The sequence below is a fragment of the Pinus tabuliformis genome, chromosome 3_2 (assembly GCF_031772625.1).
Source record: "Pinus tabuliformis cultivar Carrire ecotype Pingquan chromosome 3_2, CPIR1, whole genome shotgun sequence".
Taxonomy (NCBI): Eukaryota; Viridiplantae; Streptophyta; class Pinopsida; order Pinales; family Pinaceae; genus Pinus; species Pinus tabuliformis.
This window is the reverse complement of record NC_142302.1, coordinates 163,914,039-163,941,389: the sequence shown is the minus strand read 5'-3', so window position 1 is coordinate 163,941,389 and position 27,351 is coordinate 163,914,039. Positions and strand designations below refer to the sequence as shown.

Here is a 27,351-nt window from a genome sequence, read left to right as displayed (position 1 = left end):
CAGGAAGATGTTTTAGTTTGGGATCCTCCATGGTCTCATGGATGAGCAAAAAGCAAGATAAGTTGCTTTGAGTAGTGCTGAGGATGAGTCTATAGCAGCCTGTGATGTAAGCAGAGAAGTGGTCTGGTCGAGGACGCTGTTATCCGATCTATTTACAGGATTGATGTACCCTACAGTGATACATTGTGATAACACCAGTTGTATACGATTGTCTAAAGACCCAATATTTCATGGAAAGACAAAGCATATCAACAAGTATCACTATATTCAAAAGCTAGTACAGGATGGTATATTGCAACTACAATATATCTCCACTGATGAGCAGCCAACTGACATATTGACAAAATCTCTTCCTAATAAGAAGCTTGTATATTTGAGAGACAAGCTTGGTTTGGTTGATATATCCTCCCTAGTTGAGAGGGAGAGATAAGCACATCTTTCTTGTCTTCACTTGAGAAGACAATGGAGGATTGGGTAAACATCTGGCATCCGATACTCTCTGAGGATGTGGTAGGGCATCGAAGATGAGAGTAGTCGTGGACCGATGTTCTTTGAGGACTATTGTGGGTGTAACTTCTAGAAGAAGACGAGGATCATGCAGAAATGATCTTAGCCATTGATTAGCTTCCAATCTGGGCCGTTGAATGTCAACGAGAAGATAATTTAAGGAGGCTTGAGGGTCATTTGGAAAACACATAGAGAGTTGATCAGTCATATCGAATTGCTGAAGCTAGAAGCAATGCAATGATTTTGATCAAGCAGAGAGGGGTAGAGAGTTTTGGCTGGAGGATCTTCTCCGGAGCCAAGAATACTTGGCAAAGTGGTAGAGAGACACACAGAGGAGGCAACACAGTTAGCAGAGGGTGATGTAGAGCTAGGAAGGGCTCGCACAGGACCCATGCAGAGCAATGTAGAAGCCTTCCACACAGAGGTCCGAAATTTGCTGAGGAGGTTGACGTTCTGAGTCGGTAGGGCTGGCGTCAGTTCCTGAGAGCAAATTGATTCCCAACAGAGGTGATGCAATGCCTTATAGGCTGACACAGGCCCAGGCAGGGTAGCGCAGAAATGGCTAGGGACTCGTTGGTTTAGCTGCCGAATCAGTCGGGACTTGTAGTGTAGAGTGAGGTAATGTCACTAATTTCTTCTGCCGAGTAATATTCTCTGTACTGGATTGCCAACAAGGCATCCAAAAGTTGTATTCAGAAATAATTTCTGCCTAATAATAAAAACCCTCAGATCTGCTGCATCGGTTTTCCTGCATTAGGTTTTTCCGAGGACATTTGTCCAAAAACAACTGTGTCATTTGTGTTGTTTCTTTCTTTTGTTCAATTCTCGTTTCAGCATATTTTTTTAAATGATGTAGGTTGCAGTGTATGTATTTCAATGTTTGCAGTAGGAAACTGCAAATACCTTATTCATTTAAATTTAACAAGTAGGAGAAATATCACCGGTGGTTGTAGTAGGGATTCCAGTTTGAGGAATTTCCACAGACATCATTTATTACATTTAGATACAAAACCTATTCCAATTTCCGCCCTGTGAGAAATTTTAAGAATAAAAAAATGACCCCCTAGACTTGACCAAATTCCACGAAACTTTACGAGTGATCTAGTATGGTAATATACAATGACTCTAGACACTAGGACTCACCCAAGACCTTACCATCAAGCTGTACTCCGACTTTAGGGTTATGCTTGGAGGAAAATACTCAATTAATTATTAAGTCCTCGTAAGGAGATGATAATTAACCAAGTGAGAAAACCTCCTAGAGTAATACTCACTTGATGACAAGGTCCCAAGCTACCTAGGCCTGTTACATGACTCAAACTCATCATACTAACATCACTTTACATCATCCCCATAGGGCTTGTGGAATTTGGGTACAACAGAAAATGATAAGAAGAAGTAGAGTTGAAAAACTCTAGTAATATGATGATCTATGATGGTACACACAGCCTTTGGTACATCCTTGGGCTTGGAGTCTTCAACAAATCTTCAGGTACCACTTCAGTGGTCAACACACTCTTCAACCAAATTCTTCAGCGAATCAATGCCATTTGCTAAAGCAACTGTCAAGTTCAAAAGTCCATTTCTTGACTTATTTAAATGGCTATATAGCATGTAAATTCTTATTGAAGGTTAATAAAAATTGCCCGAGTTATTTTGCTAATTTCAAGACTTTTATGGATTGAGGGTTTTATCTTAATTGCATTCAAAATGTTTGAAGCTATGTTGCAAGAAACATGGGCGTAGAGCTTGTTTTGTTCCTGTTTTGGCCCAAAAACGCATGTGTTCTAGACAACCTTGAAATGCATTTTCTGCAGTATGGGCACGTTTCCCAAGATGGAAATACACATAGAACCAGAAATGCATTTCAACTATATGGGCGCGTTTCCCAAGATGGAAACACATACAACCAGAAATGCATTTCAAGGCCTTCTGGCCCATCGTATGACACGTTTCCACTTAAAATTGCTTTTATTTTTTGGTTGTTTTTGCTTTCAACAGTTTGATACTTGTTGATGTAGTATTGTACTTGCAGCCTCATATATAAAGGCTGATTTTGGACATATATGTATTAACCTTGTTTTTCAAGGTTGTTTTTGGATATCACTACTTTCATTATGTGATCATTCATGAGTAAATGTGATGTTGATATGTTTCATCATCATGTATAATTTATAGACGTATACATTATGCAATGACATTAGACAATGTAATGTAAAAATGTATTATGTATGATTTATGATAACATTTCTTAAATGTCCTAACATATATATCTATATATCGCATTTCCTCGTTTCCAAAATTTGGGGGGTCATGTTTCCTACGCCTACCTGTTTCAGAAACTTGTCCCCACTTCCCCATTTCGTGCAACTTAGGTTTAAGGAAATGTCTCTAGAGAAATAGCTCATCTTGTTTGCATATAAAGTGTCTTAAAGATTATTTACATGCAAAAATATTTGTAAAGGAAATTTGGAAATTTTTGCAAACTGTGTTATCATATTTTTAGTAAGGGACATTACAATGGTATCTGAGGCAGGTTTTCCTACCATCCTATGAGTCCATGTTACTTTGATGAAATTGGAGGATAGAGTATAGGTCACTTATAGGAGATATAAAGGGAAAATACCTTTCTCATTCAAAATCAGAAGGAGAAGAAGAAGTGGGTGACAATACTGCACAACAACTTGGAAGCATCAGGGATGCCCTAAATGACTTGGGAAGGGGACATTAAGAAATGGTTTGTGATTTGGTAAGAAGACAACGAAAGTTGACGTAGGTTATTACTTGATCTATGGAAAACATACAAGGGAGCATACATAATGCTAAAACTAGTGGAGCAGTAGGGTCAAATGGTCACAATGGGAATCACGTTGAGGGAAGCCATACTCATATTCCAGCCCAAAATATTACTCAAACATCAAGTAGAGTATCACCTAGGCCTTATTACCAAATTTTTTAGAAGAACAACCAACAAAAAACCACTGGAAGGAAGGGCTAGGCGAAAGTTTTGGTGACTATCAAATGGAGTATCAGGATCTAGTGAAGAAATTTCACGTGAATCTGTCCTCACAAGAGTTTTTCACTATCAAATACATGAACATGCCTAGAGAATTCAAAAAGGGTCCCCAAAATTATGAGCTTCCAAAGAGATTGAGGAAGATAACCATCCCCTCTTTTGGTGGATCGCCTAGATGCACGACCAAAGCCTAGGTGCAAAAGTCAGACACATACCTTCAACTTAATCCTATGACAGAAGCAGAGGCCATTAAGAATGCTACACTACATTTGGAAGGAGAAGCTCATGAGTGGTAGTACCATGGGCTAGTTACACTGGGGCATTCTAGGATCACCTATTATTTGGTGTGGTCACCTTAATATATGCTTTTCCACATGTAATGAACCAAACAATCCATTAACAAGTCTTCCATAGAGAAGAGGGACAATAGCCCATATAATCCACAAGGATATAAATATATATAAATCCATGTGAAGAATGTTGACATATAAATGGATTGATTTCCACTTGCCCTGTCAGATATGTAGCATTCAGGATATCTTCATTTGCAATATAACTTTCTAGGATGATTTGTTCTATGTCATGCAAGTTTAAAGGCTAGTAAGGCCTCCAGCTGATGTAATGTCCCTTTTTCCGAACATTGGGAACAAAGACTAAATCAATAGCCCAACCATTCCATAGGCTACAGATTAAAAAGTAATGATATAATATTTGGGAATTAATTAATTAAAAGGGTGACTAAGGAAAAAGAATATTACAAGTCACTTTAATAAAAGAAGAAAAGACCCATGGTATTCGGATGACCCATGGTATTTTCCCATGGTATTCCAATAATCCATGACTATTAAAGGAGATGAGAGCTCACTCCTTAGGTATGCATTTGGGATTATTGTTTTGTTGTTGAGTTGAGCTCTTGGAGCTTGTCTGGGTGAGAGCCCACATTATGTAGAGGGTTAGTTTTGGTGGTCAATGGTCCACCCTAGCTGATCTAGTGAGGAGGGGTTTCGGTATTGAGATATATACCCTAGCCACTCAAAGAAGAGGGATCAAATCAGATTCCTCATTGGCACTTAGCATGGTCAAGATTTTGGAACATTGGTTAGAAGGCTAAAGCAACGCGCAATTGCAGATCGAGGAATCCAGCTAGAGAAGATTTCTCGAGCTTGTCTATTTGTCATGTTTCTATGAATTTTGATGTTATTTCCCTCTTAATAATAAATAAATAGTTGGGGCTTTGACAATGAAATTTCTCTACAAACATTGCAATTATTGATTTTAAATTGGTCAAACTCTCAGCAAGAATTATTATGTGCTTTTCCCAAAGAAATTTCATTGACTAATTTCTGGGAAATTAAAATAAATTTAAAAGGGAACATTACAATGGTATTAGATATAGGTTTCCTACTAGCCTGAGGGTTTAAAGGGCAATTTTATTGGTACTTGGATTTGTAAGTGTTTGTGGCAACCGAATTTCTTATGCAGGGTGAAGTTTATTCCGTGGGCACTGAAACCCTAGCGTGAAACCTCGTATGAGCTATGGGTGAAAATCACTGTGGGGTGATTCAGAGGGCTAAATTCGTATTCCATTAGAACTCGATTTGGAGGCCGAACTAGAAACCCTAGCGATCGAATTATTGTAGAAAAATCGGGATGGTTTGAGGAAGCCGGAATCATTTTCATGGAAGAGTGAATTTTCTTGGGAGACTAGTGCGATTTTCAAGGGTTTACATGAGCCAAGTTCGTTATTGTGTTGAGGCTAAATCCCTTGGTCTGTAGGGGCTGAAATCCTTCGATTTTGCTGGGGACGACCTCGATGAAGTACTAGGGGATGATTATGTGTATAGCATGTGCTGTGCTCATTTTTTAGGGACAAGCCGCCATTCATATAATAGATTGATCAAGAAGGGGGGGTGAAATACTGAAGATTGAATTGCTGATTGTTAGGGCCGCATGGTGAGCTAAAAAGGTGGGTCAATTTTTCAAGTTGGTTCAGGAATTTCGTGGGCTTAATTCTCGGAAAAAAAAGCGAGCCAAAATTCTAATCACAAGAAGGGTCGATTTGATAAATTATTGAGGACTAGATTGGTTGGAATCGCAAAGGGTTAAATTGTTGTCTCAGAGGGCTGAATTTGCAACTGAAAAATCATCCTTCCATGGGCCGAGTTAATAAACCCAAACTGAGCTGCGATTTCTCTCAAAATCCGAGAATTGTGAGGGTTTTGTTGGAGCAGCTGAGTGTTGGCCAAATTGTCAAATTTGCGAGGGTTTTTTAAGCAATTGAGTGTGGGCCGAGTTGGCAAATTTGTAAGGGTTTTTTGGGGTGGTTGAGTGAGTCAAATTTGCCAAATTGGGAGGGCCAATTTTTACTATAAAACCAAGATGAGCTACGCCATTAGGATGGCCAAATCTAGGTGTTAAAGACACACGTATTAGCACCAACGTAAAGGAAAGAACTATTAATTTGGTAGGATGAGTTGACATTTTGGACAAGCAATTTTACCAGGTTCTATCTCGAAATTTCATTTAAATATTCCCCCGTGTTGATTTTCTGGTGCAATTAGGGTTAGCACAATATTTCTGAAATTATGACAAGTACTTTTGATGTAGATCTTCTTTTACTTGTTCGAATATATCATTCAACAATTATACTTCAGAAATTCAGCAATACAAAACAGTAGAACAATAGAGATCACAATGCACAAGAGAAAAACAAGATTTGCCCTAGGAAACCCACTATGAAGAAAAACCCAACAACCTTTTCAATAAAGAAATTCTTCTTGTTCAATGAGAGACGCATGACCTTGGGTCAAACTTGGTCTTCTCCTTGAAGTTGAGTCACCGAAATTGATCCTATACTATGCTCCTAATTCTGCACTTCCAAAATTTTGGCCCCCCATGCGACAGCTGCCCCAGAAACTGCGAATCACAGAGAGAGAGATTCCTTCACATGTGCAAGTTGCTAGGGAGAGATAAGAGATAGAGAATTGGGCCTTCTTCTTTGTCCTTTGCTCACTTGCCCAAAAACTGTCTTGCGAGAGGAATGCGAATTACCCAGTGTTCCACGGGGACACGTCCCCCAGGGTCGGGTGTGCGCACCCCACGCACCCGGGACGGGGAGTCTCTTGGGGGTGCGTTTCCCCACACACCCTTTTTGGGGAGTCTTGGGGAGACGCAAGGGGGTGCGTTTCCCCAGTGTGGGAGTCTAGACTCCCCAAGACTCCCCAAAAAGGGTGCTTCTGGGCGTCCCCCTTCAGTGTGGGAGTCTAGACTCCCCAAAAAGGGTGCGCCTGGGCGTCCCCCTTTAAATTTGTCTAATAAGACTTAAAAATTAAAAATTAAAAATCAAAAATTCAAAAATCAAAACCATTAATTTTTTTTTAAAACTAAAATTAAAACTAAATAACTAAAACTTAAAAGTCTAAAAAAAAATTAAAATTAAAACTAAATAACTAAAACTTAAAAGCCTAAACCTTAAAGTTAAAAGCTCATTTCATTTCAACCCAAAGTCATTTCCATTTCACTCTTAACTATTTTTGAGTTTGAACTTTGAAACTTTGAGTTATATAGATTTAGTGTTCAAACTTTGAAAATATACTAGTATGTTTTGCTTTCAATTTAGATTCTAGAATGATGAATGATGAATTCAGTTTTTAAATCAATGTAGATTGTAGAATGATGAACCATTGAATGGTGAATGATATCGATCAATGTATTTGAATATTTAATTATTGATTTTTATTTTTGCTTTTCGAATCTCATGGTATGTATGAATAATAATTAATTCAATAATGAGACTTGTCACTTGAGTATGTCATATGAATGATGTATGTATCAAAATGAATGATGAGGATGGATCAATGATTCAAATTTCAATTGTCTATTTAATATTTTTATGCTTTCATTATTGAACAGTGAACAATGAATATGAACTTGAATATATATATATATATATATATATATATATATATATATATACCTCGACGACTCCCTGCACCCCTGAAATTTCCCTAAAATTTGAGGGTACTCCCACACGTCCCCCCTGTGCGTCTCCCCGCACCGGAGTCTTGGTGGAACATTGGAATTACCTAAACGAGGAGCTGAAGTTGCCTTTATATAGTAGTCTGTCTAGGATGAATGGATGTGTCTCTTGGCCAAGGCCGACTTGTCACTTTTGGAGACAAAAATTTCATTTCAAAAATTCAAATTTACATATTTTAAATTCGTAATGGGAATTTGACTCAAAATAAATTTTCCTTTGTCTCAAGCATTTATAAATATGCTTTACAATGATAAATATCATTACATCAAGTGACCAAAAGTATATTATGAAGACCGACCATAGTTACAAATTCAACACGCCCTCTTAACTAGGGAGGTATTCATAATCACTGTCATAGATGTTCTCAAATTGAACAAATCTCTCTAATGAAAAGGTTATCCATTATTACTAACATCATCATCTATCATCAACATTTGGTAGCGTTCACATCTGGGGCGATACCAAACCCATGGCAATGTCATCAACATATCAGGGCTCACTCCTCTAGTGTGATCGGTCCTCAAATTCCATGGCCACCACCTAGGCGAAAATGTTTAGACCCTCAACTAGCGAGCACTCACTCACCCTTGTTAGTGAGCACTCTAGGACAAGGACTCACTCAATCCCTTTCTAGTTGGTGATTGGATCTATATGTTGAACCAAACCTCTCTTCACCCTACTTGGTGTGTGATTAGGGTCTAGGGCCTCACTGCACCTTTCCGGTGTGTGATCAGGGTCCAGAGGCTGAAGGAACTGACTCCACCATGTCAGGTGTGTGATCAAGGTCCGCGACCTCACTCCGCCATTTTTAGTGTGTGATCAGGGTCCTCCTCCAAGAGACACTCACTCAACACTGCCTGTTGAGCCGTCTGGGTCTCTTGGACCCAGTCTCCCTTTCAGGGGAATGTCCATTCGTGCTGCAAACAAATCAACATTCCCTCTCAACGAGAGGGGTGATCTCCACGAGCCTTAGCTTGTCTTTGAAGTACACAAACTTGTCCCTTGGCAACGACTTTTTCAGAACATCAATTGTTTGCTCATTAGTGGAGATGTACTCCAGCCTTATTGCTCTCCTTTGCACCATGTCACAAATGTAGTGGCACTTGATCTCAATATGCTTCGACCTATCATGGAACACGAGATTCTTTGAAAGCTTCACACGACTTTGATTATCATAGTGTATCACCATTGGTTCCAACTCTTGGCCGAGCAATCCTGCAAACAACTTCCGAAACCATACTGCTTTAGTATATGCCTCATTAGCTGCGATGTACCCTGCTTCAGCGGTGCTGAGTGCAATTGACCTCCACTTCTTGCTCATCCATGATATCATAGCGAATCCCAAACTGAAGCATACTCCCGAGGTGCTCTTCCTGTCTTTAGCACTTCTTGCCTAGTTGGCGTTTGTATATCCCTGAAGTTGTACATTCTTGTTTGCAACATACATCAAGCTATAGTTCATTGTACCACGTAAATATCTCAAGATGTGCTTTGCTGCAAACCAATGCTCATGTCTTCGTTCTACTTGGAACTAGCTCAAGATGTTCACAACAAAGCAGATGTCAGGATTGGTGTTAACGAAATACATCAACATACCAATCACTTGCCAGTAGATAGATGGATCTACCAATCTGGAGTCAGAGCCTCTTAACTTTTTGAAGTTAGTCACTGTGGGAGTCACCATGGATTTGCAATCCATCATCTTGAATTTCTAAAGGCTCTCTAACACATACTTTCCTTGACTAAGGAAGACTTCACCAGGTTTCTACCATACTTCTAATTCCAAGTAATAGTGCATCAACCCAAGATCCTTCACGTTGAACTCAAAAGGCAACTACTTGCACTAAATTATAAGAGTCTCGACACCTATCAAAAACAAGTCATCAACATATAATAGTATGATCACAGGTGCATTCATCACAACATTAAAGTAAATGTTTGGATCATCTTCGCTTTTGGTAAATCCTAGTCTCGTCAGATTGTTGAAATTTCTAAGTTTACTTAGTTTAGAGATCCTTCATGCACTTTTTCTGATTTATTCCTACCTACTTGTTATTTTTTTTTAACAAGTTATTTACAAAGTAAATACTGAAAATAAACCCAGTGCATGCTCAACATATTACAGACTAGCAACGAAAAGAAACAAGAACAAACACACCACATGACACCATTATTTTTGGACCATTGTCCCTGGAAAAACCCAATGCGGGGAAACCGGTGCAGCTATCTGAGGGTTTTCTTATTAAGCAATATCCGAGTACAATCTGGGTGCCGAAACTGTCCTACCCAACAAAGAATTTCCTTAGCAGCTATACCTCATAGTTTGAGAGAAATCTCTTGGTTGAAACCCCGGAAAAGCCTTCCAGTAGCTCCTCAGCACAAAACTTCTTTGCAACCCCAGCGTTTGCTATTGCGCCAGCCCCTCTTTGTCTCACGTTGGCCCTGTGATAGCCTTTCTTGGCCGACGTCAGCCCCAGGAGGCCCTGCGTCAGCTTTCTGTGCCTCTGCGTTAGACACGCTGGCCTCTCTGGTGCTCTACGCAACACTTGGCTGCCACTGCATGGCCTTGTGTGAGCCCTTGTTGGCTCTGTGTCACTCTCCTTGGCTGCTGCGCTGCTCTCTCGTCACAATCTCTGTCTTCTCTGTTTCTTTGTACTCAATGCCCCTCAGCTGCTCTCCCGATCACTGATTCTATCTCTCTTAGCAAATCCCGCCCTAGAGAATAGAATGCCTGATCACTCTGGTGTGTTCCCCAAGTGACCCTCAAGCCTCCTCTTATATTTTTTCCGTTGACATCTCAACGGCCGAGATTAAGTCCCTAATCAATGGCTAAGATTAGATCTAGCTTGATCCATGTCTTTTGGACCATTCTAATTTCTTACATAGATTCATATTAATACACATTAATATTTTATTTTCCCTAAGTTTAGACTTAGGGACTCCATTAAAAATATTAATTATTTTAATATATCTTGATCTGTTTAGAATCTGCCCAAACCCTTTCTGGGTATTGGAGATCTTATGTGCCCCAACCTCTCCGCGAAATTTCGTGGCTAGAGCACATCCGATGCTATCCCAAATCAACACTCCCTCTTAGCAAGGACTATGCTCTAGAAATACTCCTCACTGAGTATTATTCTGATCATCCGGCATTAGTAACTGTGCTAATGCTAGGCCTTTCTGCCCAACATCCTTTGCACTGCTGCCCATGGTTCTGCCACTGCCACTGCTGCATCTGTACGATAGCTCCCTCTGCATCTGTGCTGCTACTGGTCCTTTCTCCTCACATTGCATCCGCATTGCACCTCCTCTCATCATGCTGCCCACTGCTGCATTGCAACTCAGTTATTGAGAAGTAAGTAACTGATCTCCCAACCGACCTCCCTGTTGGGCTAGAAACACCCTCTGATGCTGAAGCTCCCTCTGCCATTGACAAGTGCTCCCTCTCTGAGCTCTGCGCTGCTGCAACAACTCCCTGCATCTCACACCGTTGCACACCTCTCTGTGCCTTCTTGCACTAATGCAACACTCCTGTGCCTCTCACACTGTTGCAGCCTACTAGCTCTGTGCTGTCTCGGGAGTCCTGCACTGTAGCTTTCTCTGCCGCTCCATCCGCATTCGCCTCTACCCACTCAGCCAGTCTTGCTACTCCTCGTCAAGGCTCCTGTAGCAAGGTCTAATCCTGCCCCTCATCGCCTGTAGTCCGCTTGACTATAGCTCGATGTCTCCCCACTTCCACTCTAGTGGTGTGTGTGCACTCATGGCACAGTCATTGTCTGTCAAAACTTCCTTCTCTGCCTGTGCTGGCACTGCCTTAGTCTCGGAAGACTCTCCCTTACTCTTCTTCCTTGGGCACTAGGTCACATAATGATCCATCTCCCCACTGTGGAAGAACTTGATCTTGGAGAGATCTTTCTTCTTCCGCTTCTCTTGCTTTCCCTTAGATGCTAGGGCCACATCCTCCTCCTCCTGCTTGACCTTGATCCTTTGCTGCTACTACCTGTCTTCGACTGTCGTTTGATGTCTTCTTGGCGAAGAGTTGTCCACATCTCGTCCCAAGGTGGGAGAGTCCCTCTGCCCAGGATACTTTGGACAAACACTTCCCAATCTTCTAAGACGACATTCAGGGCTAGTGTCACCATAAGCTCCCGATCCGATGTCGCTCCTATAACAGTCAATTGGTCTCGGATCTCATTCAGTCCTCTAAGAAGGTGTCAATCGATTGACCCTTCTTCATATGATACGACCTCATTTGGTTCTCAAGCAACATTCTTCTTTTCACAGAAGTATGCTGGTATAGGTTCTTGAGAGCCTCCCAGATCTCAATTGCCGTTTCCTTCTCAGCTATATGTGGTACCACATGATCGTTGACCCCGTCAAGGATAATGCACTCGGCCCTCGCCATCACCTCTTCGTACTTGTCGTTATCATTGGGGTCGACTGGGATAGTTATAACCTTAAAGGCAAAGTTCTTGACACGATTTTTGTCAAGCACTAATAAGATTCTGGCCTTCCAGACTGTGAAGTTCGATGCTCCGTCCAGTCTATGTTGGTCTCTTACTCCGTGTAGTGCCATGACGCTCCTCTACTTCCCTCCTGGAAGTTCTCTGTTTGACTCCTCTGAATCTCTACTTCCCGTTTGGAAGTTCTCTTCTGGACTCCCTCTGACTCCTAATTTCCCTCCTGGAAATCCTCTTGCCGCTTGTCGAGATGCCACCTACTTTGATCGTCTTGTGCAACTGCACTTTTGATCTAGGTTCCTCGGCTAGAAACCCTCTGTAACAACTTCTCTGGTCCTCCTCTGTCAGGTATTGTTCTGACTACAGTACCTCATCAGCTCCACTCTGCAATATTTCTGCAGCCTTCTAGACTCCAGCAACTGCCTCTCTGTGCACTGTGTCAGCCCCTCTCTGCCTCACGCTGGCTCTGCGTCACCCTAGATGGGTCTGCGTCAACCCTGGGATGCCTTGCGTCAGCCCTCTGGCCCTCTGCGCCAGCAATGCTGGCCTCTCTGGCTGGCTCTACACAACTCCCGACTTCTTTTGCGTGGCTCTGGCTGGCTCTGCGTCACACTTCTTGGCTTCTGCGCTGCTAGAAACAACTTTTGTCACCTCAGGACAATTGTTTTCTGCTGCTATTGCTCTGGTCAGCTGATGTCTTTTAGTCCTGTGATCTACAATCATGCTCTGATACCATGTTGAAGTTTCTAAGTTTACCTAGTTTAGAAACCCTTCATGCACTTTTTCTGATTTATTCCTACCTACTTGTTATTTTTCTTTAACAAGTTATTTACAAAGTAAATACTGAAAATAAACACGAGTGCATGCTCAACATATTACAGAACTAAAAAACAAGAACAAACACACCACATGACACCATTATTTTTGGACCAATGTCCCTGGAAAAACCCAATGCGGGAAAACCAGTGCAGCTATCTAAGGGTTTTTTCATTAAGCAATATCAGAGTACAATCTGGGTGCCGAAACTGGCCTACCCAACAAAGAATTTCCTTAGCAGATATACCTCACAGTTTGAGAGAAATCTCCTCGTTGGAACCCCGAAAAATCCTTCCAGCAGCTCCTCAGCACAAAAGTGCTCTGCAACCCCAGCGTCTGCCCAATTTGGACTGCGGCAGGCCCTCTTTGTCTCACGCGGGCCTTGTGACAACTTTTCTTGGCCCGCGTTAGCCCCAGGAGGCCCTGCGTCAACTTTTTGGGCCTCTGTGTCAGACACACTAGCCTCTCTGGTGCTCTGCGCAACACTTGGTTGCCTCTGCGTGGCCCTGTGTGAGCCCTTGCTGGCTCTGCGTCACTCTCCTTGGCTGTTGTGCTACTCTCCCGACACAATATCTGCCTTCTTTGTTTTTCTATACTCAATGCACCTCAGCTACTCTCCCGATCACTGATTCTATCTCTCTTAGCAAACACCGCTCTAGAGAATAGAATAACTAATCACTTTGGTGTGTTCCCCAAGTGACCCTCAAGCCTACTCTTATACTTTTCCTGTTGACATCTCAACGACCGAGATTAAGTCCCTAATCAACAACTAAGATTAGATCTGGCTTGATCCATGTCTTTTGGACCATTCTAACACAGATTCCTATTAATACACATTAATATTTTATTTTCTCTAAGTTTAGATTTAGCGACTCCATTAAAAATAATAATTATTTTAATAACTCCTGATTTGTTTAGAATCTGCCCAAACTCTTTCTAGGTATCGGAGATCTCATGTGCCCCAACCTCTCCACCAAATTTCGTGGCTGGAGCACATCCGATGCTACCCCAATTCAACACAGATAGCTGTTGATACGAGCATACCAAGCTCTTGAAGCTTGCTTGAGTCCATGCAAGGCCTTTTTCAACTTGCAAACATGAGTCTCCTTTCCATATACCTCAAATCCTTGATGTTGCTCTATGATCCAAATTTATGAAGGAACAAAATGAAATATAGATATGAACAAAAACACAGAGATACAACGAAAACAGAACATCAATTCATTAATAATAAAGTACTGAAAAATTGTCACAATAGAATGGAAATAAACTAGCTCGGGCGATGGTAGTTCATCTCTGAGAAGAGATGTGGCGACTACAAGCCTCTGAATTGTGTTACAATGAGGCTCGATGGCCTTTTTATCATTGAGAAACAATGAGAAACCCTAAACATCAAAAAACCTGACCCTAGGAGATGAAGCGCCAAAAGCTTGTGGGACCTGTTGGGGTAAGTTGGAATGTTCACTTCCGAGGGTCGTAACTTTGGTATATGATCTCCATTTGGCTATCATAATACCTCGTTTTGAAGATCGCGAGAAGGAGGCCAAAAAACATGTAAATCGGTTTGGCATTTTTCCGGTCTTTCAAAACAGCTTCGAAAGTTTAGGACCCGAAAATTGCTAAAAATAGTAAGTTGTGCTACAATTAAGGAAACTGAAAAAAGTAGAATAGGCGGGTGGCCACCAATATCCACCTGGATCAGTCCTCCTCTCTTAGGAAGCAATGGTCTCCATTGCGTTGAGTGCTTCCAAGAGATGGGGAAACTTCTGTTGAACTTGGTCCCTGGTGAGTTGCTTGCCTTGGTGCAGGAGTTGGCCAGCTTTGACATGTTAGTTTTTATAGCATCAGAGGTGTTCTAGTCTCGAAACTTTGTGGAGAGGCTACAACACATGAGATCTCAAAAACCCAAAAGTCATTTATAGAAATTCCACCTAGAGATGGCTCAATTAGATTATTAGTTGATTTTTAAATATTTCCTAAGTCTAAACTTAGGGAATATGGTTAATTAATCAATATTAATTGAGATAAGGTGAGGATTCTCTAGAAACTCACATGAATCGACAAGGAATTAATCTGGGCCCTTGATTAAGTTCTAATCTTGGCCATTGGTACTCCAACATAGGATTATAAGAAGTCAATGGGTAGACGGAGAACACACTTGAGGGGTTCGATTTATTTAGCAGTTCGATTTCCAAAGAGTAGCAACAGTTGTCACAAAGCCAGAGAAGGAAGCAGAGACAATGAGGAGCAGAGACGGTGAAGCTGGAGGAAGATTTCCAGATCGGGCGAGTGCATCTACAGAGAGGCAGAGATTTCCCTAGGACGCTGCACAGTCGCAACGAAGAAGCTCCTGTGGGCAATTCTATTTATTGAGGTAGGAAGACGTTTTCAGTTCCAGATACTGGGCAGAGGTTGCAGAGTGCTGGAGAAGCGTTTTCCTAGTCAACAAGCAGGACGACTTTATTAGAAAATGGTTTGGGCAACACGTGTGACAGGCACCATCAGGTTGACGCAGAGCTTGCACATGCCCAGTTGGACAACTTGCGTTTTAGTAGCAGTTGAGTGTCAGGATTGCTTGGAGTGAGTGTAATTTCCCTCAAGATATTTTTGCCGGTTTTTTTCTTTGTAGTATTGCCAGTGTTGACATCCAGATTGAACTTCGATAATTTCACTGCCGCATAATAATAAAACCTCAGCTGCTGCACTGGTTTTCCCAAGTTGGGTTTTTTCGGGGTCATTTGTCCAAAAAATAACTGTGTCAAATTTTATATGTGTATGTGCTAGTATTTTCTTAGTTTCTAGCACTATGTTCTTCTGCAGTTTATTGGTGAAAATCACAATGTGAATTATTTGATATTTTCTGTGACAGATAAATTGTTAAATAAATTAACGATTAAGAAAATAATTTCTTGTTGTTGTGGTTGATGAAATTTTCACATGACAACTCGATATAGTTGGATCTTTTGCTGGTGAGCGTTCTTGATCAACGTGTCCATGATTCGATCAGTTGTGGCTTGTTCCATGTAGTCTGGGTTTAGCTCTATTAGTGTGAGCTGTTTTCCAATGTCTGATGTGTCTAGTAATGGTGGAAGGTTTGGTCGAAGGCAGTCCACATTGAACACTGGGTGTAGGCCAAGGAATGAGAGAATGTTGAGCTCAAAAGCATTGTCTTCCACAACCTTATTGATGGTCTAAGGCCCATATGAGAGCATGCGAAGCTTGCATGGGCCCCAACGAGGCTCTTCTTTTGCAAATGTAACCAAACTTTGTCACCCACATGGTACTTGTGTGGCACTCGATGTTGATCATGAAACTGTTTGTACTTAGCATTTGCTTTGTCTAATATGTCATGGACCTGTTGGAGGATGTGCTGAATGCGTTCAATGAAGTTGGTAGTTCTGTCAGCTTCAAACTGGACATGAGCTGAATCTGTTTGAGTAGCTACAAGTGGTATGGCTACATCAATGGGACATAGCGGCTGGAATCCCAACCCCACCTAAAAGGGATGTGGTCAGTTGAGCTGTGGAGAGCTTTGTTGTAGCTGTGCTGGACATAGGGGAGGCTTTCATCCATGTGCGTGGATGCTTCGAGTTGTACATGCGTAGGATGTGCACGATCATCCTATTGACGACCTCTGTTTGGCCATCAGTTTGGGGGTGGAAGGTCATGGGCTTAGTGAGCTTGGTATCCAACAACGACTAGAGGCTTGACAAGAATGTACTCAGGATCTTATTGTCTTGATTAGAGATCCCAAAGTGTACCCATACTTGTTCAAAGAAGCGTTTGGCAGTGGTTTCTGTTGTGATACTCTTATTGCAGGCTTCCAGAATGGCCTTCTTATAAAATTTGTTGATGACCAAGAAAACACAGTCATTGCCATGCTTGGTAGAAGGGAGGCCCTACATGTAATCCATGGAGATGAATTCCTAAGGCTAGCTAGGAGTAGACAGAGGAATATACATGCCATGCTTCTTGATTGTCGGTTTGGCAATGGCACAGGCAGTGTAGGATCTAATGTACTTCTTGAAATCATGTCAAAGGTTTGGCCAATAAAAATACTCCTGCAACACTGCGACTGTTTTCTCTACCCCAAAATGTCAAGGGACCCGACTGTAGTGCGCCTCCCAAATCATTTTGGCACGCTCGCTTGAAGGAACACAAAGGTGTCCCAGGTGGCATAACAGTGCGTCCTGGAGGTGAAAGTTTGGAACTTGCTTGCCTTCCAGGAGCATTTGGTATGTGGTGCCGAATTCTGGATCACTTTTGTAAAGATGTGGCCATTTCGAAGTCTCGTGTCCGCAAGAGCCGAGCACAGTGGTCAGCGCCATAACCAACGGTCGGTTGAGGCAGTTTGCAATATTATTGGTTCCGCCCTTCTTGTACTTAATGTTCAAATGGAACTATTGCAGAAATGTGGACCGTTTTTTATGGTGATCGTTTTGCAACTTTCCTCGTCTCTGTATGAAGTTATGACTTGCTGGTGTTGGTGGTTTGTGTGGATGATCGTTTCCTTCCCCAGAATGTAGTGCTTACATTGTCGCAGGCCTGCACAATGGAATACATCTCTTTGTCATAGGTGGGATACTTTCAGACGGTATCTGAAAGTGTCTCACTATGATATGCCATTGGATGCCCCTGTTGGGTAAGAACTGCAACAATAGCATAGTTAGAGGCATCTGTCTCAATTTCAAATGGCTACTGTAGGTCTGGTAATGTGGGCACTAGTGCAGGGCAAAGACGATGCTTCAACTCGACAAACACCTGCTATTGTGATTCAAACCAAAAGAACTTTGCTTTCGCTCTGCCCTTGGCGACTTGACTCAAAGGCCATGTCTTATGAGAGAATCCCAACACGAACTTGCGATAGAAATTGGTAAGACCCAGAAAGTTGTGGAGCTTTGTTAGAGTGGTTGGGGTTGTCTAATCCTGAATAACCTGTATCTTGGTTGGGTTCGCATGCACACCCTGCTCATTAATGATGTATCCCAGATATTGAACCTGGGTCATACCAAAAGTGCATTTCTCCAAATTGGCACACAATTTGTGTCGTTGTAGGGTTTGGAGGACTTGTCGAATATGGTGTAGGTGCTCTTCCCAACACTAGCTGAAGATTAGGATGTCGTCCAAATATACTACCACGAACGAGTTGGTTAAGGGTCGCAATATGTCATCCATTAACCTCATGAAGGTTGTGGGGGCATTCGTCAATCCGAAAGGCATGACCAACCATTTGAAAAGTCCCTCCTTGGATTTGAAGGAAGTCTTCCACACATTAGAGGGTTTGATTGGTACCTGGTGATAACCGGACTTCAAGTCAATCTTGCTGAAATATTTGGCTCCCTTGAGCTGGTCCAGAAGGTCATCAATCTGTGGGATTGGATACCTGTTCTAGACAGTGATCTTATTCAATGCCTGATAGTCAATATAGAGCCTCCAGGTTCCATCCTTCTTTTGTACCAACACGATCGAGCTCCGACAGGGTGATGAATTTGGCTTGATGTGCCCTTTCTGCAACATCTCCTGAATCTGCCTCTTGATTTCATAGTTCTGCAGAACAGAGGATCGATAGATCGGTCCTTTGGGTAGCGGTGCACCCGGGGTTATGTCGATGGAGTGCTTGAACTGATAGTGTAGGGGCGACCTTGTGGGTGAGGTGAAGATATCCCGTACTCCTCCACGACCTTGTTCATCTGCTGCTGTCGTGTAGAGGGGCTTTGCCTGGAGGCTGTGGATGTGGCCACAATCTTCCTGTTGTTCTGAGGGCGGATCATGAGGAATACAAATTTCCCGGTCTAGGAAATGATCTTATTGCATTGTTTAGCAAAGATCAAAGAAAAGGCGGTAGGTGGCACCACCTCTGATATCATGTACAATTTCTGACCCAAAGTAATAATAACAGAGTGAGATCTGGATTCATATACAACATGACGCTTCCATAGATATGGTGGGCCTAATAAAACATCACAAATTTCTAGAGGGGAAACATTGCACAATACCTCATCTACAAAGGGCTTGATGCTATAAGGTAGGCGACACTACTGGCTGACATGGAGATCCCATCCTTGGTGAGCCATCTGATGGTGTATGACTGGGGGTGCGATGTTGTTGGTAGCTTCAATCTCTTAATGACCTCGGTTGAGATCACGTTCTTCTGGTTCCAACTGCCAATGATGAACTACACTGGCGAACCCTTTACCCACATCTGCAAGTGGAAGAGGCGCTCCCCGTTGTCTGGTTCCTTAGGTTCCACCTTTTTGAGCTTGGTGGTGGCTACCGTTGCAGTGGGTTCCGCGTCAATGATTTGCTTCCCTTTGTTGGTTCCCTTGTCGGGTTTCGGCTCAGAATCAAAGCATGCATCTGTCTCTAAGTCTTTTAGCTTGGCCACTAGCGCCTGCTTTGTGCGACATTCATTTGTGTTGTGAGTGGGAGTTTTATGGAACTCACACCACTTGTCGGTGTCCTTCACCTTCCCATTATTATGGCTTGCAGCTTTGACGAGTTGTCCTTGCGGGTTGCGGCCTGGCTCTGCCATTTTCTTTGGGGATTAGGGGCCCCTTTGTTCTGCTTTTTGTTCGCAGATCCAAAGTCTCGCTTCTTCTGCTTGAATTTCTGCTCAATCTTGGCAGCATTTCGGTATGCTGCACCAAGCGAGGAGATGTGTAGGAACTCCTCCTTTTCCTAAATGTATGTGCAAAAAACCACGGTACTTGAGCAACAAGTGTTTCAATGTATCTTTGATACCCAACTTTGTGCGCAGGGTATGGAAAAGATTCGTCAGCTCATGCACATCTTGATCCTTTTGCTATCGCAGCATAGTCCATTGTATGTACTTGTCTTCATAGCTCCCGATAGGGTAATACTGTTCCTTGATGGTGTCTCAAAAAGAATTCCAAGTGGGTGTGGCTGAAAATAGTGAGGATTCTCTCTTGTCCTTTTCCTCACAATAAGTTTCCCACTAGTCCTGGATGTGGGGGGCGACTATGAGGAGTGAAAAAATAATCTTTTCCCTATTGGAAAAATCATGAACCGAGAAATATCATTCCAACAGATTTAACCATTTATCTATGACATCTACATCTAACTGGCCTTCAAATACAGGAATGTCAAAGTTGACTTGTACCATAAAGGGGTTGGCACCTCCAAAGTGGCTGCTGGATGAAGATATGTAGCCTGTGGGCATCTGCCAAAGGATCTGGGCAAAGTTATCCATCATTGCGTTCCTTTGTTGTTCGAGGGCTTCTTCGAGTAATATTTTGAAAGGATCTCCTGCTCCCTCACCTTTCTTTTCTTTCGCTATGGGAGGCCGTTGGGGTTGACAAGGCTGGTCTTGCAAAGGTTCAACCAGATCGAGCCCTAAATCCTTATACCCTGACCTCGTTGCGGACATGTACCAAAAAATGAAGAAAGAGCAAACTGCTATGATACGACTAATCTAGGTTTATGAAGGAATGAAATGAAATACAGATATGAACAAAAACATAGAGATACAGCGAAAACATAACTTCAATTCATTAATAATAAAGTATTGAAAGACTGTCACTAGCAGAATGGAAATAAACTATCTCAAGCGATGGTAGCTTATCTTTGAGAAGAGATGTGGTGGTCACATGCTTTTGAATTGTGTTACAATGAGGATCAGTGACCTTTTTATCATTGAGAAACAATGAGAAATCCTAAACATCCAAAAACCTGACCCTAGGAGATGAAGCGCCAAAATCTTGGTTGGAGTAAGTTGCAACATCAACTTCCCGGGGTTGTAACTTTGGCTTGCGATCTCCATTTGGTTATTATAATACCTCGTTTTAAGTATCTTGAGGAGGACGCAAAAAACAAACTTGTTTCACAATTTTCTGGTTTCTCCGTTTTCCCAATAAATGTCTTTTAGTCCCTCAAAACGACTTTGGAAGTTTAGGACCCGAAAACTACCAAAAATAGTAAGCTATGCTACAATTAAGGAAACTGAAAAGAAACAATGGTGGGGGTCCAAGTGGAATAAGCAGTTGGCCACCAATATCCACCTGGATCACTCTATATGTGATATTCCTACTTATTGTTTCACTAAGTAAATATCAAATTTTGCTCAATTTTGGCGTATTGCATTGTTTCACTTAGGAGAAGTGGGCCTAGGGGACCCACAATTGATTTTTGGCATGAGAAGCACCCCAACTTTAGAGTTCGAAGGAAAGATTGCAACTTTGGTGGAGTGTGGGGGCCACCACAAAGGATTTTCAGCCCACATGGAGAGTACACTCTCATTGGTGCGAAAAAAGTGAGGGAAATTTGATGTGGGCCCACATGGGAAACCTTGGAGGCTAATGGACAAAAGGAAGGAGGGGCTTCCATTTTTCTCATCGTCTATCATTTTCAGAATTTGTCTTTTGACAAGAGCACGCTTGAACAATTTGCCAAGTCTGCATGTGTTGTTCAACACACCGGGTGTTTTCGAGCAGAAATCCCAACCCTTGCTTAGGACTTCGAGTGCCAACCCTAGGAGGGAGTTCTACTTCATCCCAATTAGTACCAGCAACATGGAATCAAGTTACAGCAATAGGAAGAGTAACAATAGCATAGGAATTGTGCAGTCACAACTAGAGGCACTCCGAGAAGTTGTGGAGATAGGGGAGTTTGAGGAGGAAATTCGGTGGGAAGGCTTGGGAAGCCTTCTAACAGGGTTTGCAAGCATTTTGGGAGCATTCAGCAGCAGAATTCTCAGGTGGGTCAATTTACCCAGCAGGAGAGTCAACCAAGCCCAAGAGGGTCGAAATTCCGGGTCAAGCTTTGGCTGAACTTTTTGTGGGTTATTCTTGGTTTCTTGAGTAGAGGCCATAATTGATTTCCCAGAATTTTCTTAGCAGCAGAGAGGGCTCTAGCAGCAAGTCATTTCACGCAGTAGCACTATTTCTGGGCATTTACAGCGCAACACTTGGCCTGAGTTGCAACAACTTGGAGGACAATGATTCAAGGATCATTTTGGGCTTTTGCTACCTTGTTAAGAGCAAGCCCAAGTGCACTCATTCCAACACCTTTATTGTACACCTGTTTCCATTAATAAAATGAGTACACAACGTTGTTTTGGGAGCAAATTCATGGTCTGATCGTTTGTTATGATTTTATGGTGCGTTTGTCTATTTTGCTTTGAATATTTATTGTTAATTTTCCCTTAGGGATATTACAATGGTATCAGAGCTCATAGACTTGGCACAACCTCTGGGAGTAACGCAGTCTATGACACTAGAGGATAGGCAAAACGTGACATATCGGAGGCAGAGGTATAGAAGGAAGGAACGATAGTTAGAGATCACACTTGATCTTGTGACTATCGAACCAAAGATAGCAGAAACCAACATGGAGCATAATGAAGGAGATAAAAGGGAAGAGGAGAAGGATTTTGCCCAACTCCTACTGAAGGCAGTGCAGGATTTGTCTCAAAACATTGAAGGAATGGGCTAGCGAAATGGCAATGGCAACAAGGGTAAGGGAGTCCAAGGGGATTTCCACTATGGAGAAGGATCTGGCACCTCACATCACCATGCATCTCTCCATGCCAACATGCCATTGATTCAGAATACACCCCCTAGATCCACCATTCCTACATTCCTACAATCTGGAGCAGGTGGGCAACCAAAGTAGGAGGAGGCACCTTATGGGGACTATTTCCTGGAGTATCAATCTTATGGGCTTGATTTTGGGAGGGCCATCACTTTCAAAGATTTCTGTTAGTTGAAGGGCAACAACAAGCCCAAGGGACAAAATGGTGGAGGTTACATGCAGGGGACAAATTTGCAACGCATTGTGGGGAGGCTATTTCTCCCAACCTTTGATGGGTCCTCCAAGAGCTCGACCAAGGCATGGGTCGAAAAATTGGATGTGTATTTCCAGCTGAACCAAATGACAAAAGGAGAGGCAATCAAGATTGCCACGTTGCATCTGGAAGGGGAAGCCCACGACTGGTAGTTCCACTGATTGGCCACGTTGGGACATGCGAGAGTGACTGCCTATGATGATTTCACTTCCTTAGACCTCCAGTGTGCCACTTTCTAATCGAAGGTGAAATATCTGCTGACTTCAATCCGTCCTTGCTCTAGAATGTATATTCTGTAGGCCTTTGGAGATTCGCTATATCCAAAAAATATGCCTTTCTTCCCTGAAGGCACAAGCTTGTTCCTCTTATTCTTGGGAACATGAATACATATAGGTTAACCAAAGTTTCTCATGTGCTGAATCTCTAGCTTCCTTTTGGAGAAGGGATTTGAGAGAAGGTGGACGGTTCACACGGTTCTGCAGGGCCTTTTTTGTTTTTTTTGTTCGAAATTTCGAATTGTTATGTGAGGACCTACGCTATCTGAATACTCCCAAGGTGCCCCTTGATGCTCCCTAGATGCTTCCTAGATGCTCACTAATGGCAATGTTAAATTCTTAAAGTAAAAGTGACATTCTCCTTTATCTTTCATTTCCATCGTTCTTTTACATTCTCCTTTATCTTTCATTTCCACCCATTTACTTAAATTTTTAACATTACCATGAAATTACTCAGGATGTTTGAGAGTGATTCCAACCTCATCAGACATCATATGGAGAAAAAAGAATTTCATATCCCATTCAAAATTCAACAGACTTAACAGTTTTCAGGATCAATGGGATTGTGGCATTTCATTGGATTATATCATCTATGAGGGGATGTGATTGGCATTTAATCAAGAGCACTGAGCCCTATATGTACCCTAGTGTTGGTGTTGTTGATTGTTGAACTCCTTTGTCATGGCCTTAGCAAAAATGTACCCTTCACTCAAGTCGAAATCATTGATCAGACATGTTAAGCTTTCTCTACTGTATTATAAGGCTTGGATTAGGTTGTTTGATTAATATTGGGCAATGTTGACTAATATCCCTAGAGAATTGAAGTAGAGGCAAAGGCTAGACAAGAGAAGAGGAATCTAGATTCTAAATGGTTGATGCTGGAATAATTAATCATTGATGTACAGTGGATGCCATAACTATCTTGATTTGTGTAAAAATATGCTTCTTTTTATGTCTTCTACAACTAATTTGGTATTTTAGATGTTTTTTTAATATAAATGCAAAAAATATATATATATATATATATATATATATATATATAGTAGACGCTTCTAAGACGCTTCGCTTCCAAGATTTTTCAAAAAAACATCCCCCCTTTGTCCCCAATTCATGCAACATTGGTCCACCCTAGCTGATCTAGTGAGGAGGGTTTTCGGTATTGAGATTATATACCCTAGCCACTCAAAGAGGAGGGATCAAATCAGATTCCTCATTGGTGCTTAGCAAGATCGAGATTTTGGAACATTGGTTGGAAGGTTGAAGCAACACACAATTGCAGATTAGGGAATCCAACCAGAAGATTTCTCCAGCTTATCTATTTGTCAGGTTCCTATGAACTTTGATGTAATTTCCCTCTTAATAATAAATAAATAAATAGCTAGGGATTTTACAATGGAATTTGTCTGAAAACTTTACAATTATTGATTTTAAATTGGTCAAATTCTCTGCAAGAATTATTATGTGCTTATCCTGAAGAAATTACATAGATTAATTTTTGGGAAATTTAAATAAATTTAAAAGGTAACATTACAGTTGATGATTGAAGCAGTTTAACCATTGACCAATTTCTATTATTTGCTCATTGCTTTTTCCTGTTAAAAGGCTAATTTGGCACTTCTTCCTAGCCTGTCACCAGTGTTTCCCTATTCATAGAAATTATTGTGAAAATTCCTAAATCCGGAATCCCTATTGCAGCAACTGATGTTACTTCTCCTAGTTGTTAATCCATACAAATTATTTACTGTGTTCAATGGTAAATATCGAAGTAAATACAACTGCAACATTCACTATTTAAAAATAATATGCCGAAACAAGAAACTGAACAAGAAAAAGATACAACACAATGACAATTATTTTTGCACAAATGTCCCTGGAAAACCCAATGCGGGAAAACTAGTGCAATAGTTCTGAGGGATTTTATTATTAAGCAATGGTTATTTCTGAATACAAACTTTGGATGCCTTGCCGGCTATCCAGTACAAAGAATATAACTTGGCAGAAGAAATTAGTGAGATTACCTCACTCTACACTGCTAGTCCCGGCTGTTCCAACAACTGAAACAATGAGTCCCCGGCTACCTCTGCGCTATCCCTACCCAATCACTGCATGGGCCTGTGTCACTTCCTCTGAGGAACTGCATCACTTCCTCTACTGGATTGATTTGCTCTCAAAAGCCTCGACTTCAGCCTTCCCGGCTTAGAACTTTGAACTCCTAGCTAAATTTTGGACTTCTGCACTGAAGACACTGTGCTGCTTTGCATGAGCCCTTCGTGACTCTACATCACTCTTATTGGGCACTGCACTGCCTCCTTTGCGTCTTTCTCTGCCTCTTTGCTGTGTATTCTTGGCTCAGGAGAATATTCTCCAACCAAAAACTATCTATGCCCCTCTCTGCATGATCACCATGAAATCACTACGCTGCTCTAGCCTTAGCAATTCGATCTAACTGATCAACTCTCCGTGTGTTCTCCAAGTGCCTATCAAGCCTTCTCTTATAATCTTCTTGCTGATCAATCAACGACCCAGATTAGATTCTAATCAATGGCTAGGATCATATTGACTTGATCTCCACCTTCTTTTAGAAATTACACCCACAATTTAGATTAATACCCATTAATTATTTTAATTTCCTAAGTTTAGATTTAGGGTCCCATTAAAATAATTAATTATTTAAATTTTAATAAAACTGTCTCCGTGTGGAATTTCCCAAAACGATTTCTAGGTATTGGGCAATGCATGTGTCTAAGCCTCCCTGCAAAATCTAAGACTTAGAGCACATCCGATGCTACCAGAAATCAACATTTATGACAGTGCCTCGGTCACTTTCAAGCAAATTCATTTTGGATGAGGTGTTTTGGAGGGTGCCCTCTGTGACTGTTAAATATTCTGTGATGATTGAATATTCATAAGTGGCCAGTACAGGCCTTCCAAGCTGTAGGGATTGCAGATACTTAATAAACATAGCTATGTTTGATCCCTGAGCCTTATCAAGTCAAAATTCAAAATATTTGAGTATGAAAATTGCTTGTTTAGATATTTGCACAAGATCCATGTGATAATCAGGGCTAATAAGCATGAAGGTATTCTTTCTTTGTACTCTATATGTTGCGTGCTTGTTATATAGTATTATTCTTATTAGAGAAATATCAGAACTCAGTGGTTGGGACTTCTCTCATTAGTGTGTTGTATTTTCTAGGGCAGCTGCTCATACGCAGGTTGGTAAATACACAGAAGCAATAGAAGACTGCAACAAATCTATTGAGATAGATGCACACTACAGCAAGGCATATAGCCGTTTAGGCCTTGTTTACTATGCACAAAGAAAATATCACGATGCCATTCAGAAAGGGTTTATGAAAGGTTTGTTGGATCTGTGCTTTGAGAAGCAACATTTACTCTTCTTAAATATATAGGCTTTCATATAATGCTGATAAATTCTGTGATCTTTTTTTCTTAGACCTATATATATATATATATATATATATAACATTTACTCTTCTAGAGTATATATGCTATCATATCCAATGCCTTCTCTGTATATCTTTCTCATCTTTTCCTTCTGTAATTTGATACGTCCTTATGGAAAAGGGAATCAATAAAAGAGCATGTCAAATATGGATCTAATTTATGTAGATTCCCTCAATGTTTAAGATGCTTCTTGTTGGCCTCAACCATGTATTACCGTGATATTTATATGAAGGATAAGATTTTCATCATTATTTTAATTCATTCTTTCCTTTAGGACTGCTTTTGGTTTCATTTGAATGTCGATACAATTTATTTGTTTTATTTTCCTTCTTATATCATGTTTTCTGCTGCAGCTTTGGAATTGGATCCAAACAACAGTTCCATCAAAGAGAATATCCGGGTTTGATTCTTTGTTCTGTCTTCCAATGGTTATTAAGGGTTTCTTAACAATGTCATTGTCAGATATCTCAATTCGAGAAAATGGAGAGGAGAGCTTTTATTTTGATAAGCTTCAGCTTAGTGGTCATTTGTTAGACATTAATAAATTTCTGCTATTGTATCTTACCTTGTCTGTAATACCTTAGATGCTATTTTATGGACTTGGAAGAAAATAAAATAATTTCTTTCCTGCTGATTTTATAGGTGGCGAATGAAAAGTTAGAGGAGTTTCAGAGACATGAACATGGTCAGGTTTGTGGTTCATATTTCCCTTCAAAGATGAACTGTGGATGCTATGCTACTAATCCTCCAATTGTCAATTTTAATATTAATAACATCAGGTATGCTCAAGACCCACTGTTGGGTTGGTAAGTGAAACCATTTCTGCATTTTCAAATTAGCAGGCATATTATTTAGTAATCTTGGAAATCTGCAGTCATAGAATATTCATTCCAATTGGTAGGTAATAGCTACAGCAGTCAGATATTTTTGCCTTAGATTATTTGAAGTCAGGGAATCTGCAGGCATCA

At 41.3% G+C, this 27,351-nt stretch overlaps 1 protein-coding gene across 2 annotated transcripts in view; it reads left to right on the top strand.

The window, feature by feature from the left end:
- The window catches only part of TPR8 (Tetratricopeptide repeat (TPR)-like superfamily protein), a 386,981-nt gene that overhangs the window by 279,137 nt on the left and 80,493 nt on the right, over nt 1–27,351 (top strand). For both annotated transcript variants that reach the window (XM_089416017.1, XM_089416016.1), the window contains exons 7-9: nt 26,112–26,275; nt 26,737–26,783; nt 27,026–27,073. In XM_089416017.1, coding sequence (XP_089272143.1) covers nt 26,112–26,275; nt 26,737–26,783; nt 27,026–27,073 — 259 coding nt within the window. The remainder of the gene's footprint in view (nt 1–26,111; nt 26,276–26,736; nt 26,784–27,025; nt 27,074–27,351) is intronic.